General features: G+C 44.8%; 1 protein-coding gene across 2 annotated transcripts in view; it reads right to left on the bottom strand.

Moving 5' to 3' along the window:
- Positions 1-16,441, bottom strand: part of NUP107 (nucleoporin 107) — a 43,813-nt gene extending 27,372 nt beyond the window's left edge. The window contains exons 1-8 of one of the 2 annotated variants that reach the window (XM_014860682.3): positions 16,206-16,441; positions 13,089-13,180; positions 12,492-12,578; positions 11,455-11,570; positions 8,691-8,835; positions 4,938-5,041; positions 2,937-3,064; positions 2,182-2,230 (exon numbers count right to left, since the gene is read on the bottom strand). In XM_014860682.3, coding sequence (XP_014716168.1) covers positions 2,182-2,230; positions 2,937-3,064; positions 4,938-5,041; positions 8,691-8,835; positions 11,455-11,570; positions 12,492-12,578; positions 13,089-13,164 — 705 coding nt within the window. In that variant the 5' untranslated portion in view covers positions 13,165-13,180; positions 16,206-16,441. Of the gene's footprint in view, positions 1-2,181; positions 2,231-2,936; positions 3,065-4,937; positions 5,042-8,690; positions 8,836-11,454; positions 11,571-12,491; positions 12,579-13,088; positions 13,181-15,060; positions 15,893-16,205 lie in introns of those variants that run through there. The other variant, XM_014860681.3, reaches the window with a different exon arrangement.
- Between the last annotated feature and the right edge of the window lie 2,990 nt (positions 16,442-19,431).

Genomic DNA, 19,431 nt, shown 5'->3' with positions numbered 1-19,431 from the left:
AATGGGGTGCCTTCCTCCAACTGGCCAAGTCACAGGACTGCCATCAGAGTGAACCTCTCCACACCCTGTGAGAGTGTAAACTGGCACATTCCACTAGGAAGGCAATATGATAATCTCTACCAAACTCTGACCCAACAAATTTCACTTCCAGAAATACAGAAAATACTCAGATAAGTAGGTAAGCATGAAGCAGAACGTTCACTGCATTATGGGTTGCTATAGCAAACATACTGGAAACAACACAAATACGTCCAGCACAGAATATCTGAAAAAATTACAGTACATTTATACTCTGGCATACTATGAAAAAATAAGAGAAACATGAATTGACATGAAAAAACACTAAGAAATGTTGATGAATTAAAAAAGAAACTTGGAGCCAGCCCAGTGGCACAGCAGTTAAGTTCACGTGCTTTGCTTTGGTGGCCCAGGGTACACCGGCTCAGGTCCTGGGCATGGACCTATGCACTGCTCATCAAGTCATGATGTGGCAGGTGTCTGACATATAAAGGGGAGGAAGATGGGCATGTTAGCTCAGGGACAATCTTCCTCAGCAAAAAGAGGAGGATTGGCAGTGGATGTTAGCTAAGGGCTAACCTTCCACCAAAAAAAAAAAAAAAAAAAGAAAGAAAAAGAAAACCAACAAAAAACGAAACTCTCAGGGACAGCCCAGTGGCATAGAAGTTAAGTTCATGCACTCTGCTTCAGTGGCCCGGGGTTCATGGATTTGGATTTCAGGCGTGGACCTACATACTGATCATCAATCCATACTGTGGTGGCATCCCACATACAAAATAGAGGAAGACTGGCACAGATGTTAGCCCTTGGACAATCTTCCTTACCAAAAAAAAAAAAAAAGAAAGAAAGAAAGAAACTCTCAGTATAATGTATCAATGAAATCATACTATATGTTAAATTAAAAAAAAAAAACCTGTGTATAGAGCCAGGGAGACCAGACGAAAGCTATGGCCACAACCCTGCAAAAAATGACAAAGGCTTCGGCTGAAGTGGTGGCAACAGAAACAGAGATGAGTGGTCAGAGTTGGGACAGAAGAGACAGCACCAACAAGACCTGATGGGTTAAATTGGGGGCCGTGGCAGAGGCCAGGGTCTAGACCCATGCTGCCCAAGCGCAGTGCACAGAGCGGCAGCAGCACCACCTGGGAGCGTGTGAAAAATGCAGACTCCCAGGCCCCACCAGACCTGCCGAATCAGAATCCACCGATTAAGAAGACCTCTGGGTGGCGCATGTGCACAGTACAGTCTGAGAAGTGCTGGTTTAGAGACCGTTCGGGTTCCTTGGAAAGCTGGCTATGGTGCCATCCACTGAAAGGCAAAATTGCGTTTGGCTTTGGCAGGTTAGAGTTATGATGCCTGAACGTCATTTTGCTTATACATAAAAAACAAGAATAAACATAAGGTGCTGGCCCCTGAAGGCGGGCAAAGTAGCTGAGGTCCCTTGAGTCTACTGGGGGGAAGAAAAGAAAAATACGGGACAACATTTACAGAATGAGACAGAGCTGGGGACCCACTCCTTTCAGGCTCTACCTCCTCTCTGCTTGGGGTCTCCAGGAGAGAGAAACACATCTCAGCACTGCCGAGGAGTCTGCACAACTTGACTAACACCCTGGCTGGGAACCAAGTCAATGAATCCTGCTGCACTCAACCCAGATGGCATAAAACATAAGCCCTCAGGCTTCTGCTGAACTGCCTGAGGGACAACCCCCTGAAATCTCCCAGAAGTTCCATGTCTGATTTAGAGGACGGCAAGGCACACCCCTCGTGGTCTTCGAGGGCCTGCTGTCTGAAGGAAGGGCTCCAGAGCACCATGGTTATCCTTCCATGGTTTAACTAAGCATTTCAGTGACATTCTCATCACCATCTTTATAAAAAATAAAAACCACCAAACTGCGTACATGTGTCTGTATATACAAAGATGCGCAGAAAAATGTCTGGTAGGATACATACCAAATTGTTAGACTGAACAGTAAGAGGAATAAATGAGGAATTTCACCTTTTACTCTATAATTTAAATCCATACTCAATTATTATATCTTTTATTTACTTATAAAATTTTAAAAATGAAGAAACTCAAGATGGAGGGTCAAAAATCAAATTCTACTACTAAAAACATTTTAATTTTTAAGCATTTATGAAAGAAAAAATTAATATAAAACTTACAGTAACTGCAAACATATTTTCTTCTTCTAATACAGACTGTATTCTGTCTCTGGGGAAAAATAAAATGAAAAGCCTTATTTCACATGAATATATGAAATCACCTTTTACGCCATGTACATGCACAAACCTGCATTCTCTCCAATGTAAACAAATGAGTTTCCAATTGCCTTACCCATCATGCTTTAAAAACAAGATCACAGACTAAATGCTTTTTGAATCTGATATTGACACCTGAACAAAACTGGTATTTACTAAAAATACACAATGCAGTCTTTAACAGCTACCTGCTAATACAAACATCTTTTTAACGGAATATCTTCACATGGCAAAAATAAAATGATAATATGATTTTCTTTCAAGATTTTCTCATTAGAATGAGAAGGCAACGGAATGAGAGCCAAAACCACTGAGCATCTGAGAAAAGGAAAATTTGGTTAATTTCTTTCAAACTTTCACATTACATAAAATCTATCAGTTCTTTTTCTCATCTATCCTCTCCTAAGTATTGCAGTGTTTTTAGCACTTTCCTTAAATCTTTCTAAGTATCCAATTCGGGGGAGTTACCAGCTTTATGACCTAATATTCCTCTCTTCCTCCTAACTCACTCCTGACAACTAAGGCATTAGAAACGATACGCCTCAAAAACAGAAAAACCTATTTCCAAACACATGCTACACTAACTTTTAAGTTAATCTGCCTATTGGTTTGTTAACTTGTGTCACAACATTTCAGTTATGAGTCCTACACAACGTTACCTATACAGAGAGGCCAACAGCCTCCACGTGACCATCTCCTGTTGAAGAAGCCACAGCATACTGGCTGTTTTTGAAAACTTCTGCAGTCCAGGTGTTGCTCGGCTCACTATTTTACTGAGTATATTCACCTGGATTAAAATACAAAGGGAAGGAGGTTTTCTATAATTCTAAGTCACAACTTTGTATTCTTCAAGTACACAGTGCTAAAACTAACAATATATTTATATATACATACATATTTATATTATCAATTTTTCCTATCCATTGTCTTTTTTAATTGCATGTGATATACATTCCCACTAGAAACAGCCTTAATTTGAAGTAAGGTGTGTTCATGTGAGTACATATGTAAAGAAATTTAATATACCCTAGCTTTCAGATTCAACGATAACAGCCATGGGCACATTCTTTCCTCCCTGTAACCAGGAGATAAGCTGAATCTAACCTATACCTTACAAAATCATAACCCAAACCAACAGAGTAGCAATGAAAATTAAAAATAAGATATCTTCAAATTATGTCTGGGAAAAGTATAACATACAACAAATCAAGAAAAATATTTTCCTAAGATTGGTATCAAAACATTGTCATTTCTAACCAAAACAGAACCAACGTCCCTTCCCGTCTCGTTCTAAAACAGCAGCTGTTCACCTTTTTGAGACTCAGGAACGTGTGAAAATCTAATGAAAGGTATGGACCTCCTCCCCGGAAACACATGCACAACTGTTTATCAGGAGGTTTAAGAGCCCAGGGTAAAGAAAACCTTTCTCAAAGGTTATGAAAGCACCTCCTTATCTTATCAAGGGGAATTCAGAGACGGAGTCGTTCTCATTCAGAACATGAAGAACCCCCACCACAGGTTTCCCCACCCTTTAAAAAGCCCTCACAAAGCAGCGTTACTTCTGTCTTCTCAGGAGTAGTTAGTAGGCAATCTGGCCTTCCCACTCACTTATTGAATCCTCCACCGGAATCCTGATTGCCATTGCCTGTGTTATTTAGGGAAGCTACTGCTTTTATAATGGAACAATTCAGAGATTGATTACTGAAACAGTATTAAACGCTCAAAAAATGTTGGCTATTATTATTATTTCAATTATTCTTGAATACAATAATTTCTTTTTCCTTTTCTTTTTTTCTTGAGAAAGATTAGCCCTGAGCTAACACCTGTGCCTATCTTCCTCTACTTTATATGTGGGACACCTGCCACAGCATGGCTTGACACACGGTGCATAGGTCTACACCCGGGATCCAAACCAGGGAACCCTGGGCCACTCAAATGGAATGTGCAAACTTTAACACCTCTGCACCACTTGGCCGGCCCTTGAATACAATAATTCTTGAAGCCCTTTCTCTCTTTTTTTAAACAGACAATTTTAAAGAGCAGTTTTAGGTTCACAGGAAAACTGAGCTAATATCCATTGTCACTCTTCCTCTATTTTGTATGTAGGATGCTGCTGCAGCACGGCTTGATGAGCAGTGTGTAGGTCTGAGCCGGGGACCCCAACCTGCATACTCTGGGCTGCCGAAGCAGAGTGTGCAAACTTTACTATGCCACCGGGCCAGCCCCTGGATTTTCCCCCCATTTTTTTTTGAGGAAGACTGGCCCTGAGCTGACATCTGTGCCCACCTTCCTCTATTTTGTATGTGGGATGCACCACAGCATGGCGTGATGAGCGGTGCTAGGTCTGCGCCTGGGATCTGAACCAGCGAACCCCAGGCTGCGACAGTGGAGAGCATGAACTTCACCACTGTGTCACTGGGCCAGCCCCTGGCTTTTCCTTTTTTAAAGCAGCAGAATCCTTTTGTCCCCAAAAGAAATCTTACACAGACCCTCAATATGTAAAAAGCAGAGCTGCTCTGGCTGACCTCCCAACCATGCCCCTATTTGACCACACCCCTAAGACATCTTCCTTAAATACAAATGGAAATTCACAGGTTGATGCTGTTCCAAAAAGAACTAAGAGTATCTATTTGACCAACAATGGATTGAAATTAACTTACCTGACTACTACAAATGTTTTCATACTCTTCTACAAGGTCAAAAACTGTGGTTGAAGAGTGCTTCAAAAAAGACTGCAGGAAATCAGAAAACATGCTCATGGATGCTAGAACACATTAACAAGAAAAAAAACAAAGTGATATATTTCTCAGTAATTCTGTTTGTTTGAAACCTTAAAAACATAGCTACAAATCCTTTTTTTACTGCTGTATTTAAAAAAAATTATAATTGTGGTAAATACATATAACAAAATTTACCATCCTAACCATTTTTAAGTGTATGGCTCAGTGGCATTACGTATATCCACACTGTTGTGCTACCATCATCACCATCCAACCACAGAGCTCTTGTAATCATGCAAAACTAAACTCAGGCTGGCCAGAGCAGTCCTGAGAAAGAGGAGCAGAGCAGGAGGCCTCACACTGCCTGACCGTGAACGCTACTACAAAGCTCAGTAATCAAAACAGTACGGTTCTGGAATAAAATGAGACCAATGGAACAGAACTGAGAGCCCAGAAATAAACTCCCACATATATGGGCAACTAATATTTGACAAGGGAGCCAAGAAAACTCAGTGGGGAAAGGACAGTCTCTTCAATAAATGGCGCTGGGAAAACTGGATAACCCCCTGCAGAAAAATGAAATTGGACCCCTATCTTATACCACTCATAAAAATGAACTCACAATGGTTTAAAGACTTAAACATAAGACCTGAAACCATGAAAATCCTAAAAAAAAAGCTCCTTGACATTGGTCTTGGTAACAGTTTTTTGGACATGACACCAAAAGCATAAACACCTGCTGAAGCAAAAATCATCAAGTGGGACTACGTCAAACTAAAAGCTCTACACAGCAAAAGAAACCATCAACAAAACGAAAATGCAGCCTACGGAATGGGAGAAGACATCTGCAAATAACATCTGATAAGGTGTTAATTTTCCAAATACATAAAGAACTCATACAACTCAGTAACAAAAAAACCAAACTATCCAATTAAAAAATGGGCAGAGAAACTGAATAGGCATTTCTCCAAAGAAGACATACAGATGGCCAACAGGTACATGAAAGGTGCTCAACGTCACTAACCATCAGGGAAACGCAAATCAACCCACCAGGAGCTATTGCCTCACACCTGTTAGCACAGCTATCATCAAAAAGACAAGAAAAACGAGTGTTGCCGAGGATCAGGAGAAAAGGGAACCACCGAGGGCTGCTGGTGGCAACGTGAATCGTTTTGCCACTATGGAAAACAATATGGAAGCTCCTCAAAAAATAAAAAATAGAACTACCATATGAGGCAATCTGCTTCTGGGTACACAGGCACACCTTGTTTTATGGCACATCACTTTATAGCATTTCGTAGATACTGAGGTTTTTTTTTTTTTACAAGTTGAAGGTTTGTGGCAGCCCTGTGTCAAGCAAGCCCATCGGTGCCATTTTTCCAACAGCATTTGCTCACTTCATGTCTCTGTGTCACATTTTGGTAATTCTCACAATATTTCAAACTTTTTCATTATTACTATATTTGTTATGGTGGTTTGTGATCAGTGATCTTTGATGTTACTACTGGAATTGTCTGCGGGTGCCATGAACCATGCCTATATAAGACGGTGAACTTAACAGATAAACGTTTTGTCTGTTCTTACTGCTCCACCGACCAGCTGTTCCCAGTCTCACTCCCTCTCCTCGGGCATCCCTATTCCCTGAGACCCAACAGTAGTGAAATTAGGCCAACTAATAACCTTACAATGGCCACTAAGTGTTCAAGTGATAGAAGAGTCACGTCTCTCACTTTAAATCAAAAGCCAGAAATCATTAAGCTTAGTGAGCAAGGCACGTAGAAAGCCAAGGGAGGCCAAAAATCTAGGCCTCTTGTGCTAAACCGTTAGCTAATTTGTGAATGCAAAGGAAAAGTTCTTGAAGGAAATTAAAAGTGCTACTCCAGTGAACACATGAAAGACAAGAAAATGAACCAGCCTCATTGTTGATATGGAGAAGGTTTAGTGGTCTGGATAGAAGATCAAATCAGCCACAGCACTCTCTTAAGCCGAAGCCTAATCCAGAGCAAGGCCCTAACTCTCTTCAATTCTGTGAAGGCTGAGAGAGGAGGAAGCTGCAGAAGCAAAGTCTGAAACTAGCAGAGGGTGGTTCATGAGGTTTAAGGAAAGAAGCCATCTCCATAACGTGAAAGTGCAGGTGAAGCAGCAAGTGATCCAGAAGATCCAGCCAAGATGATGAATGAATAATTAATGAGTAATGAATGAAGCTCGCTACACTAAACAACAGATTTTCAACGTAGACCAAACAACTTTATTTTGGCAGATGCCACCTGAGACTTTCATAGTTAGAGAGAAGTCAATGCCTGTTCTATCTCAGGGAATAGGGATGTGGGAGGTGGGATGTCACCACAGTGTGGCTTGACGAGCAGTGCTAGGTCTGTGCCCAGGATCCGAACCTGCGAACCCCGGGCCACCAAAGTGGAGCAGATGAACTCAACCACTACACCACCAGGCCAGCTCCATTTGCTCATTATTTAATTGGGCTGTTTTTTGTTGTTGTTGGGTTGTAAGAGTTCTTCCTACATTCTGGATATTACCCTCTTATCAGATATATGATTTGCAGATATATTCTCCCATCCTGTGAGTTGCCTTTTCACTCTACTGATTGTATGTTTTGATGCACAGTTTTAAATTTGATGTAGTCCAATTTATCTTTTTTTTTCTTTTGTTATCTACAAGTCTTTTAAGATCCCAAAGATGTATTAGTTATTAGTCTGTCATCAATTACTACAAAAATGTGAACCAAATTTTAAAACATCAGAATTATATTTTAAGCACATTGTAACAAAGTAGCTGAGAAAGTTATGATACTAAAATGACATGTTCTACTCAGGAAAAATACATATACTCTACTGTAACACTGTATAATATTTAAGGTCTCACCTATTGTTCATACTACAAATGAAATTCTTATATTTTATAGGTTAAGCACAAAGTATTTTTGAGACTCAAAATTTGAGTACTTATTCCTGGCAGATACTACAAGGAAGTAGCGGTTACCACAGTGTTAAGAGAAGGGCTCTGCAATCAAACGGCTTAGTTTCTAATCTTGGGGCCATCACTTCCTAGCCAGGTGAGCTTAAGTAGGTTACTTAACCTCTTCGAGCAGAGGTTTCTTTCCCCCTAAAATGAGAATAGTTATTCTAACTATTTAATGGACCATTACATGAGTTAATGTTCAGACAGTGGTATGGACTAGCACCCATACACATATATGGTATGCTTATGACGATGGTAAAATGAAGAACCTATGTAATGTGTAGGTAAAGAGACAGTAAAAATAAATGCTTTTTCCCAAAAGGGAATAGTAATACCCAGCCTAAAACTAGAAAGGTCACACTATTTGAAAATATAGCATTAGCATCCAGGCCAAAACAAAACATGTCAATGTTAGATAAAAACTAAACCTAAACAAAAAGAGCAGCCTTTCAAGAGCACGAACAAGAAAAGAATAAAAATGTTAGAGACTTGTCTAATAACCTAACGGGCTGCTATTTACACTGGAAGAGAAAGTGGCAAGATGCTGCTCCAGCCGAGAACTAAGGTGAGGTCCTCAACCTCCCAGAGCTATCACCATAACCAAAGAGCTTAATGAACATACTTTATAGTCACGTTCAGGAGCAGAAGGAGACAGTCTCCTTGAACCTAGTAAAGCGACAAGCCACTGTGTTACAAACAAAGCTCAGAGCCACTGACCAGCTTCTCCAGGATCATCCTCACGCAACATAACAGCACTGAGAGTTACATCCTCAGTTACATTGTGGGGCTCTGCGTTTGTGAAGAGCCCAGGACGGTGTGATGAAAACGCAGCAGCCCAATTACTGTCATCCAGATTAGTTACCTTAAGGACAAAAAAAGACACAGAAAAGTAATGGAGTCATTGCCATTGAGTGAATAAAGACTTCAGCACAGCTAAATTTTTTAAAACCTTCTGTATGTGTTTTTCATTTTTAGAAGATAGACACAAGGGTTATTTCGTTAAGGAAATTATGGCTCTTTTGATTGTTTTCTTTTGTGCTACTTCATACTTAAAAAAAACCGGGGCTGGCCCTGTGGCCTAGTGGTTAAGTTCACGTGCTCTGCTTCGGTGGCCCAGGGTTTCACTGGTTCAGATCCTGGGCGCAGGCCTAGCACCGCTCATCAGGCCATGCTGAGGCGGTGTCTCACATAGCACAACCAGAAGGACCTACAACTAGAATACACAACTATGTACTGGGAGGCATTGGGGAGAAGAAGAAAAAAAGAAGATTGGCAACAGATGTTAGCTCAGGTGCCAATCTTTAACAAAAATAAAAAAATCTAAATCTAAAAAACCGTGAAGTTTGTTTCCACTGACCTCTATCTAGAGTCTTTAAAAAAAAACCAACAAGGACTGCACTGCGTAATATTTAAGCTGACATCAACAGGCAGAATAAGAAGTCCCAGTGCTCTAAGTGCACATCTGTTTTTCACTTTTGGGACAGGAGAAACTGTATAGGAGAAATGACCTATTTTCTTCAACAAATAAATGGTAACAAAAAAAGGACGAGGGAGGAACTCACAGATTAAAACACGTGAGACACATCAAGCAAATGCAATGTGTTGACCTTGTTTGGATCCTGATTTGAAAAAACCAACTCAGAAAAATTTGACACAACTGGGGAAATGTGAACACTTAATGAAATATATAGCACAGTGAAAAAAATATATATACATATATAAAATGGATACTTGAAATGATAAAGGAATTACTCTGTGTGTATGTGCGCACGCGTGCATGTAGGGTTAGATGTGACAACAGTATTGTGCTTATGTTAAAGAAAACATCCTCATGTCTCACAGATACGTGCTGAAGGACTTGTGGATACAACAGTATGGAATCTGGGTGTCGTAAAGTAACGTGGGCAAATGCCTGGGGTGTAGAAGAAACAAGATCAGCCATATCCTGACAACTGTTGAAACTGGGCAGTGAGCACGTGGGGGCTTACTCCACTATTCTATTTTTGGACATGTTTTAAAATATGCATAATAAAGTTTTTTATAATTCACCTTTATTTAAAATCCCAGTATGAGCAGCAATAAAAATGGACCTTTAAATCAGTCTCCTCAAGGAAAAGTGCTCAAGATGGGTGCTGGAACCCTATCTATTCGTGAGGCAGTAACTACAGGCTCAGAGCTTAGCTTCAGCTCCTGAAGCCTAATAGTTCACTTCCTTCCGGGTGCTGATTGTCATTAGTATAAGGATCAAACTGAAAATCTTACACAGCAATGCTATTCTGCATTCAGAAAAATATTTTGGTCCACAATCAAATCTGTGCAGGTAGACGTATGGTAAAATTAACGTAGCAAATGACCTTACTTCCTTCAGGGCAACCTAGATATCCAAGATCACCTCTCACAGCCAATATTAAAACTGGCAAAACAAACTGAGAAAATACCTCTGACTACAAAGTAATTTCTACACATTTTACAGTAATCAATACACTTTTACTCTAACCTGGCCTTCAAGTGAGTAACAGTTTTACTATTAATCTTGCAGTTGTAAAGCAGTAAAAAATAAGTCATCTTCTTTTGCTTAAACCCAGAGGCAGTCAATTCACTCATGTTTTTAAGTAGAACAAGATAAACATTACCAACATAAACCAGTTTCATAAGCAGAGTAAAAGTGTTCAATGACTAATCATTGTTGGATAATAACACTAAAAATTCACAACTGTAATAAATATTTTCAAGATCTATTTAACCTTCTAAGACAAAGAGAGGTTTAACCTCTCCATTCTCCAGAAAACATCTAATTTAGACAACTTCAAGTGCATGTAAAAATCTCTGTGCCTTTTTAATAAGCATGGAGCCAAATACAGAAGCATCGTTTTTACTGTTTTGGGAACTAAAGGTGCTATACCACTCTACCACTCCAACAAAACTCTGCTGTTTCCTTCTTCTCAGTTAGCGTCAATCCTTTCTTTTCCTACAGGGTATTTTAAACAGCGGGGTCGAGTCATTCTGCATCACAGTTTATATGGCCTTTCTTCCGCTATTTTAAATACAGTACCATCTTGATTCCTAAAGAATGTCTCACCTAATTCCCCCACATTTTCTCTTTTCTTTCCTTTAACGCGTTTGTCTCTCTTCCTTATGATATTGTTCATTGATTACTCTTGGCTTCCAACTATTTTATGCTTCAAAATAGGGCTCAGCTGTTATAGCCATCAGCAACCAATCAGAATTTATTTGATCAGCAAACTGTCAAGTTAACACACTTTATCTGCAGCTAAATCTTGCTTGTGTCACAGCTTCCTCCTGTGACATGAGATGCTTAGGGGTTTCTGTTTTCTGAAAGTCTGACCGAGAAATTATTTCAAGCCACATAAACTAGTTAGTTTTATGATGAATATGACTTCAAGTCTCATTAAAGGCTTTTAAGCTAAATATCATACTTTTATAAAAAGGGAGAAAACTTCAGCCCCATTTTTCTACGTACCACAGACAGATTTCCCAAGAACCCTGAAGACTGTGTAAGCCGGGGAGACCTCCCTCCAGTTCCAAGAATGCACGACACATCTGGCTGCCCCAGCAAGCTCCGGTTTGGTGGCGTAACTACAAACAAGAGGTTAATAAAGAGAATCCTGAACAGCACAAGCACTCATCATGAAAACAAAGCAAGCAAACAAACAACAATGAACAAGTAATTTTCAGTTTTCAATTATTTAGAGTCTAACCAAACAAATACTTTATTGTTAACATTTCCATGATATGAAGATTTAACTTATTTTTCTAAATCTGAGCTTTTGGTACTACTGAGCCCACCAGGAAAAATTTTACTGCAAATAGAGATGCTTTTGTTAGAATATAACTGAGCAGGGGCCAGCCCCGTGGCTGAGTAGTTAAGTTCGTGCACTCCACTTCGGCGGCCCAGGGTTTCACCAGTTCGAATCCTGGCCGCGAACGTGGCACCATTCATCAGGCCATGCTGAGGCAGCATCCCACATGCCACAACTAGAAGGACCCACAACTAAAAATACACAACTATGTACTGGGGGGCTTTGGGGAGAAAAAGGAAAACTAAAATCTTTAAAAAAAAAAAAAAAAGAATATAACTGAGCATTAAAAAAAAAAAGGGACATTAATGAGTCAATGGATTCTTCACATTCTAATTTTATAAGGCACACCAAGGAGGCAGTATAGTGTGGACAGCATGGACTTTGGAGTAAGCGGATCACTGTTTGAACGTTGGTTCTGTTACTTACATACTTACTTAGCTACGTTATCTGCATTAATTAACTTCTCTAAGTCAAACTTTCGGTTTTGGCAAAATAGAGATAATACCTTTGTCACAGTTATTGTATATTTATATAAGTATGATGCTACACATGGTAAGAGTTCAATAAATACTAACTGCAATTAATATTATTTGTTCCTAATCATTGACATCACAACTAAAATATTATATTACGTGTATTGTAACTACTAGCTGCTATTATTATTCTTATTAAATGCTTTAAAACCAAAAAATCTTACAGGGTGGTCGAAATGAGCTGGGAGTTCGAGGGATCACCTGGTTTCTTGGTGTAGTATTGGCAAAAACTTCATCTTGGGATGCTCGAACTGGAGGAAGAGTTAAGAAAAGTTTTCCTTGGAGAAAAGACATCATTCAAATTAGACTAACCATATTTACATGACACAAAATATGTGAATACATTTTTCAAGAACAAGGTATTTTATGGCTACCGTTTTCTCTACACAAAGAATAAATAATTCCCTCTACAATTTAAATTCTCAGCTATCAGTCGTAAGATTACTACACAGTGAACTAAGAGTTCTTAGCCAGATTTCAAATAAAAAAAGGCTATCTAATCTCAGAAGAAACTAACCACAATATGATAGTTAGCAGTAAAATGAAACATCCTTATTTTCAGGGAAACATAAATCTTAATCTCACTGAATTCCAGCGTTATATTTACCAACTAACACATCTGGAGAGTTAAAAAAACTAATTTCCATAGCATTTTATTATTATAGCTAGTATTTAATACCTCTCATAAAAAGAAAATCTATAATCCTGATTCCAAACATGTTGCAGTTTTTTTACAATGATGCTTAAAATGCAAAGGATACTTAAAACTCTCTTTTGAGCACTCTGTTTCCGTGCAGTCCGTGTCACCTCTGCCTCTCGGATCACAGGGGATGACATCTCTCCAAAGCCACTCCTAAGATAGCATAAGCAAGCTCATGTGAATGAAATAAGAATGTAGCATTTGCAAATAACTTTATCATCATGACTGGAGCAAAGAACCCTGAGTCAGTCAAGGTGTAGATCATCCCAGCAGCCAAGCCTGTGATCTTTTTGTTGATAATGCCCTTCTGGCTCCAAATCCTGCTTATCCCTCAAAGTCCTGCTCAAATTTTACCTGCACAAAGACTTCTTTGACTTTCTAGCACTCGCTATGTTATTTTATCCTATGGAATTAATTCCACACTTGGAATCTACACTATAACACTGTTTTAGATAATTGCCTCATGAAGGTCAATCTTTCCTCTGCTGGATTGAGGAGTTCCCTAAAATTACAAGAACTCTCTCTTAAAGGGATCTCCACTAGTCTCCAAAAAACTTCAAACCATGGGTACCATGAAAAAATCTGTTGTTTGACCTGGTGAGATGGGAGGCTAAGTAAAAGAGAATTCTAATAAACTGGAGAGAAATGATCCTTCAAGTTACGTCTCCCCAGAGTACACTAAGGGGTCCTCTTGTCTCAGCACTACTGTAGTCATGATGCTTCAGATCTCCCATCATTCTCAGCCCAAGGTCTAGAAAACAAAACGTGTGAATTAAGAGGCCTGTTTCTTGTTTGTTTGCTAAGGAAGATTCGCCCCGAGCTAACATCTGTGCCAACCTTCCTCTATTTTGTATGTGGGTTGCACCACAGCAGGGCTTGAGAGTGGTGTAGGTCCACCCCCAGGAGCTGGACTCGGGCTGTCCAAGCAAAGCACGCTGAACTCAACCACTAGGCCACAACCAGCCCAAGAGACCTGTATTTTCAGACAAGAATCCGATATGCTTTTCCTCCATTTAAAACCTTCAGCTGGCCATCTCTGGCCTGCAGAATCAAGTCCACGGTTTTTAGATCTGAGCCCAGCTTTTCAGTTCAGCCATATACTCAGCCAAGAACATCACCCTCATATAAACATACCCTGCACGTGGCCATTCAGCGACACAAAGCACGCAGGTTCAGGGCCTTACCCCTTCATACACGTCGTCCCTTTCACGGAGGCCAACCCCCGCCCCCTTGCCCCACTCCTCAACAGCGCCTGCCGTCTGCACGCACAGAGGCAGGCGGCAACGCGGTTCTTCTGTCTGTCAGCTTCCTAACTTTGCCCAAGTTCCTTAACCTCTGTCAGCCCCAGTGTTACCCTATGAGAAAAGGATCACAGTACCTAGGCTCAGAGGGCCGTTACGAAGACTAAATCAGCTCATTACATGTTTAAAGCGTTTAAGGCACTCGATGTCGGCCATTATTATCATTCGAAGACCAGCTAGGAAGTCAGCTCCTCTGGGAGGCCTTCCCGGTACCTCCCGGGACGGGGAGACCGAGCCGCCCCTCCTGCCTTTCCCCCAGGAGCAGCAGGAAACGCTCTCGCTTGGCACTGCGCAGTGGTCTCCTCCACCACGTTAAGAACTCGAGTAACTCATGTCCGTCGCCGGCGGCCAGCGCAGGGCCGGGGCCACAGACAACTCGACTCAGCCGGGACCTGCGCTCAGCAAGTCTGGGCCGAGGTCCCCAGTAGTCGCTGACCGGCCGTGACCTCGCCAGGCACTCAGCATCTCCAGAGCCGGGCCACCCCCACACCGCGCCCACCGGAAGCGGGAAGCCCTGCGAGGAGGAGGACCCGGCGGAGCCGCAGTGGAACACGGGCCTCGTCGCCACCCGCGTCCCTCCCCAACCCAAGCTGCAATGTCCCAGGCTGGGAGGAGCCCAGGGCAGCACCCGGCCGACGCCGGCTTCCCCTGCGGCCGGCGATCAGCTATTTCGCCCCACCGACGAGCAGGAGCGACAAGCCTCCGAGCTAAGCCGCCACCACCAGAACTGACCTGTCCATGACCACAGCCTGGCCCACCGAGAACCTCGCAGGCGAGGTCCCAGCTTAGCCACCCCGTTTCAGCCTTCCCGCTCTCCGGAAGTAAACCCTTCGACCCGGAAGCATGTCCTAGCTGAGCCGCCGTAGAGAAAAGGCGGGGGATGAGGGAGGAGGAGACAACTTTTCCATCGAGCGCATGCGCGTGTTCTTTCGCCCGCAGCCGCAGGTCCGGCCCGCCCAGGCGCGAATGCGTGCGGCCGCGTGCTGGCGCCGCGCTGGGCCGATGACGTCCTGACGCACCGCCGCGGCTGCCTGACTGGCATGTGTGGGCGTGGCCCTGGGGCCGGGGTGTCCTATGGGAAACGACGCCGGCCGGCCGTCTCGGAGGACGCGCAGTCACTTCCGGGGGCTCCCTGTGAGGGGCGGGCCCGCAGCGGGGGGCGCTCACTGGTTGGCGCCGCGTCTGTGGCGCGCTTTCCGTGATGGCCGCGTGCCCTGCCCCGGTGGCCTTCCGCTGAAGGAGAAAGGGCTCCCCTTTAGCTAAGGATGCCCGGAAGGAAGGGCTCTGGGGCCGGGGACGGCGCAGCGTCGAGTCCGCGTCAGGGAGCGGCGGTTGGACGGGGCCGGGGTCGCGCTCGCAGGCCGCACGCGGACGCCACGCCGCCACGGACGTCTCCCCGTGCTCCTCGGGCCGCCTCAGGACGGGCTGGAGCGAACTCCGGGCGGCGCCCGTAGGGCGCGTCCGGCTGCGTCGAGCGCCCTGGCGCCTGACAGTCTCTGCGGCTGCTGAAGTTGGGGCTGCTCGAGGCCGGCCCGGCGCCGCGGAGGCTTCGGGAGCGGGCGGAGGCGGGGCGGCCCTCCCCTTTCCCCCCTCACCGCCCTCCCCACGTCACCGCCCTCCCTCAGCTCCTCCCTCACCGCCCTCCCCACCTCACCGCCTTCCCTCACTCCCTCCCCCGCTCCGCGCCTCCCTCTCCCCTTCACCTCCGTCGTTCTCACCTCGTCTCACCACCCCCGTCACCCCCTCCCTCCACCCCAGCCCCACACAGCAGGGCAGCACATGACCTTTCCCCGCTCCCCCGACCTTTTAGTTTGAAAGGTCTCGAGCCCGCAGAAAGGCGGTCGAAATAGCGCGGCGGGCGTCCGGACGCCGCTCACCTGGAACCGCACTTGCCCACCTTGCCCCGCAGCGGCTCCCGTCTCTGTCCTGCCTGCGCCCTGTGACACGGCTCGAGACACCTCGGCCCTTCACCCGAAGTGCTTCAGAAGCGGGTCCCCAGTCAAGGACGAGGCGCCCCCCGCCTGGCGCGGTGCGGTCCACACCCGGGCGTTCACACCCGCAGGGCGCCGCAGCCACGCGCTCCCGTGCCCGGCGTCCCGGGGCGCCCTCCTCTGACGTGGCCCGCGGGCAGGGCGCGCTCGCCGGCCGCCCCCCGCGCTGCTCGCTGGAGAGCACCCCGACTTTGCCTCTGAGTCTCGTGTTCCCGCGAGTTCAGCCCAGCATCTGCGGCGCGGCCCTCGCGGGGACCCGCCCCACGTGCTCGTTTTCGCGGACGCCGGAGGGCCGGGCAGGGTGCTGCGCGGCCCCGGCTCCCTCCTCGGCCCTCGCCTCAGCCAAGCTGCTGTAGACGGTGGTCTTACTGTAAATCCGTGGGTGTGCTGACAGACAGGTAAAGCCGGCATCAGCAGGTGGAGACAGAGTTCCCGTGATGCCGGTAACCACGTCCGACTGCAGTTCCCGGGACGCTCGCAGCGGGAGCCCCGCCGAGTCCCGTTCTCCCACAGAAGCAGAGAGGTACCGTGTAGGCCGCCGCGTTTTGGGGTGCCTCGTGGAGCAGTGCGTAAGGAACACGTGGAGGATACTGCAAGTTTCATAAGCTGCTTCCCCGCGCAGCACGTGCACAGCTTAGCAAAGGTTCACCTGCATCATTCTTGGCTTTGCCCAACGTTTTGAAAGAGTAACACTCCTTTTTGTCTCCACTGACGTTTCCAGTGCAACGGGACGCGGTCTGACCTCAGCCCTCGCTGCGGAGTGACAACCGCTCGACACAAGGTCGCCAACGATCCTTTGTCGGCCAAAGTGTGTTCCTCGTTTCTCCTCTCGGAGCAATGACGCCGTAGCGCGCTCCTCTCTGCCACTCTCCCGGCCCGGGCTGGCGTGACTCTCCCAGCGGCTTCCGCCTCCTGGCTTCTCTGGCTGGTCGCAGCAGGCTCTTGAACTCTGCCCTTCCGTGTTAACGGATCTCCAGCAGTCTGCCCCCTTTCCTCCGACTCTGCACGGTCCTCAGGCTTTAATCTACCGCCTGTGTCCCACCAGGTCCCCGTCTGCAGTTCTGCCCCTGCCTTGCGCCCGTGTTGCAGACTCGCTGCATCCAGTTGCTTACTGGACATCCCCACCCTTGAGGAGGCAGAGTCGCAGACATAACGTGTGCTAAGTCGAGACTTGAGCTCCGCAGGTCTGCCCCTCCCTCGCTTCCCACCAAAAGGCGTCACAGCTACAGCCATGCCGCCTCTCCTGTGCTTTCTGTCTGGCAGGTGGCCGCATCCAGTTGCCCAGGCCAACATCTGGAATTTAATCTCAACAGGACTGACGTTTCCCCAGGGCAGAGGTCTTGATCTGTTTTGCTTGGGGTTGTAGTCCTCTCAGTATTTGTGATCAGTGATTCTCCTCTCATTCCCCACATCTGCTCTGTTACCAAATCTTCAATTTGTCTTCCCATTTCCACTGCTACTTTCTTATTCCTAACTCGTCATCTCTTCACTGTAGCTCCTCCAACTGCGCTTTTTTCCCCATCCTGCTAAGAGAGTGATCTTCCAGAAATGCAAATCTGATCTTGTCACTCACCTTTCAGTTTCCTCCCGATTGCAATTTTAACTCCAAGCTCCTTGGCTTAGCCTTCAGGATCTCATTTGCCTGTCTGGCATCATCTTGCCATTATCTCTAGCTCAAATTCTATATTCCAGCCATATTCCACTACAGTTCCCCAAACATTCGGTGGCCATCTGGCGTATGTTCCTCACTCCTACCAAACGGGCAGAAAGGCAAGAAACCAATGCCTACATCATAGACCGCTATGCAGTCATTAAAAGGATGATTAGAAAGAGTTTGTAAAAATTTGGAAATTTATGTTTTGCTTTAAATGAGGGAAGACGGTTGTCATATTGCATATATCATTACGCTCAGAAACGATGCAAAAATGCATAAAGAGGGGCTGGCCGAGTTGTTAAGTTCGCGCGTTCCACTTCGAGGCCCAGGGTTTCCTTGGTTCGGATCCTGGGTGTGGACGTGGCACCGCTCATCAGGCCACGCTGAGGCTGCGTCCCAAATGCCACAACTAGAAGGACCCACAACTAAAAAAATATACAACTATGTACTGGGGGGATTTGGGGAGAAAAAGCAATTAAAAAGCAAGAAGATTGGCAAGAGTTGTTAGGTGCCAATCTTTAAAAAAAAAAAAAAAATGCCGGCTGGCCCGGTGGTGCAGCGGTTAAATGCACACGTTCTGCTTTGGTGGTCCAGGGTTCGCCAGTTTGGATCCCGGGTGTGGACATGGCACCGCTTGGCAAGCCATACTGTGGTAGGTGTACCACATAGAAAGTAGAGGAAGATGGGCATGGATGTCAGCTCAGGGCCAGTCTTTCTCAGCAACAAGAGGAGGATTGGTAGCAGATGTTAGCTCAGGGCTAATCTTCCTCAAAAAAAAAATGCATAAAGAAATACTGCAGCAGGGGTTGGGGTGATGGTGATAAGCGATGAGTAGGCAGATCACAGCGATTTTTTAGGGCAGTAAAAACACTCTGTATGATACTGTAATGGTGGATACATGTCATATATATTTGTCCAAACTCATAGAATGTACAACACCAAGAGTGAACCCTGTGTAAACTGGAGTTGGGGTGTTTATGTTAATGTTGGTTCACTGATTGTAATGAATATCCCGCTCTGGTGGGGGATGTTGATAATGGGGGAGGCTCTGCATGTGTGGGGATAAGGGATATATGGGAAATCTCTGTACTTTCCTCTCCATTTTGCTGTGAACGTAAAACTGCTCTAAAAAAAAAGGAAGTCTTTTAAAATAAACCTGAATGAAGATCATACCAAGTGTTGATAGTGGTTGCCTTTGGTGAAACTGGATGATTTTGTTATTGTCTAGTTCACTGTGCCTTGTTTTTTTTTAAAGCAATTTCTTTTCATGACATGATCCAGTTGAAATTCAAAGAAATATTTTAATAAATTCATTAAGAACTCCAATGAGTCAGATATGAATCCAGTGAGTTAAGTTAGGGTAGGTGCTTACCTATTTTTTGCCATGTCCAAAAGATAGAAGGATTTCGAAAACAGTCGTAGGATACAATGCAGCTTATATAAAACAAAACGTACTGA

Source organism: Equus asinus, chromosome 22 (assembly GCF_041296235.1).
Source record: "Equus asinus isolate D_3611 breed Donkey chromosome 22, EquAss-T2T_v2, whole genome shotgun sequence".
In the NCBI taxonomy this organism is placed as follows: domain Eukaryota; kingdom Metazoa; phylum Chordata; class Mammalia; order Perissodactyla; family Equidae; genus Equus; species Equus asinus.
Note: the sequence above shows the minus strand (reverse complement) of the source record. Positions and strands in the feature narration are given on the sequence as shown.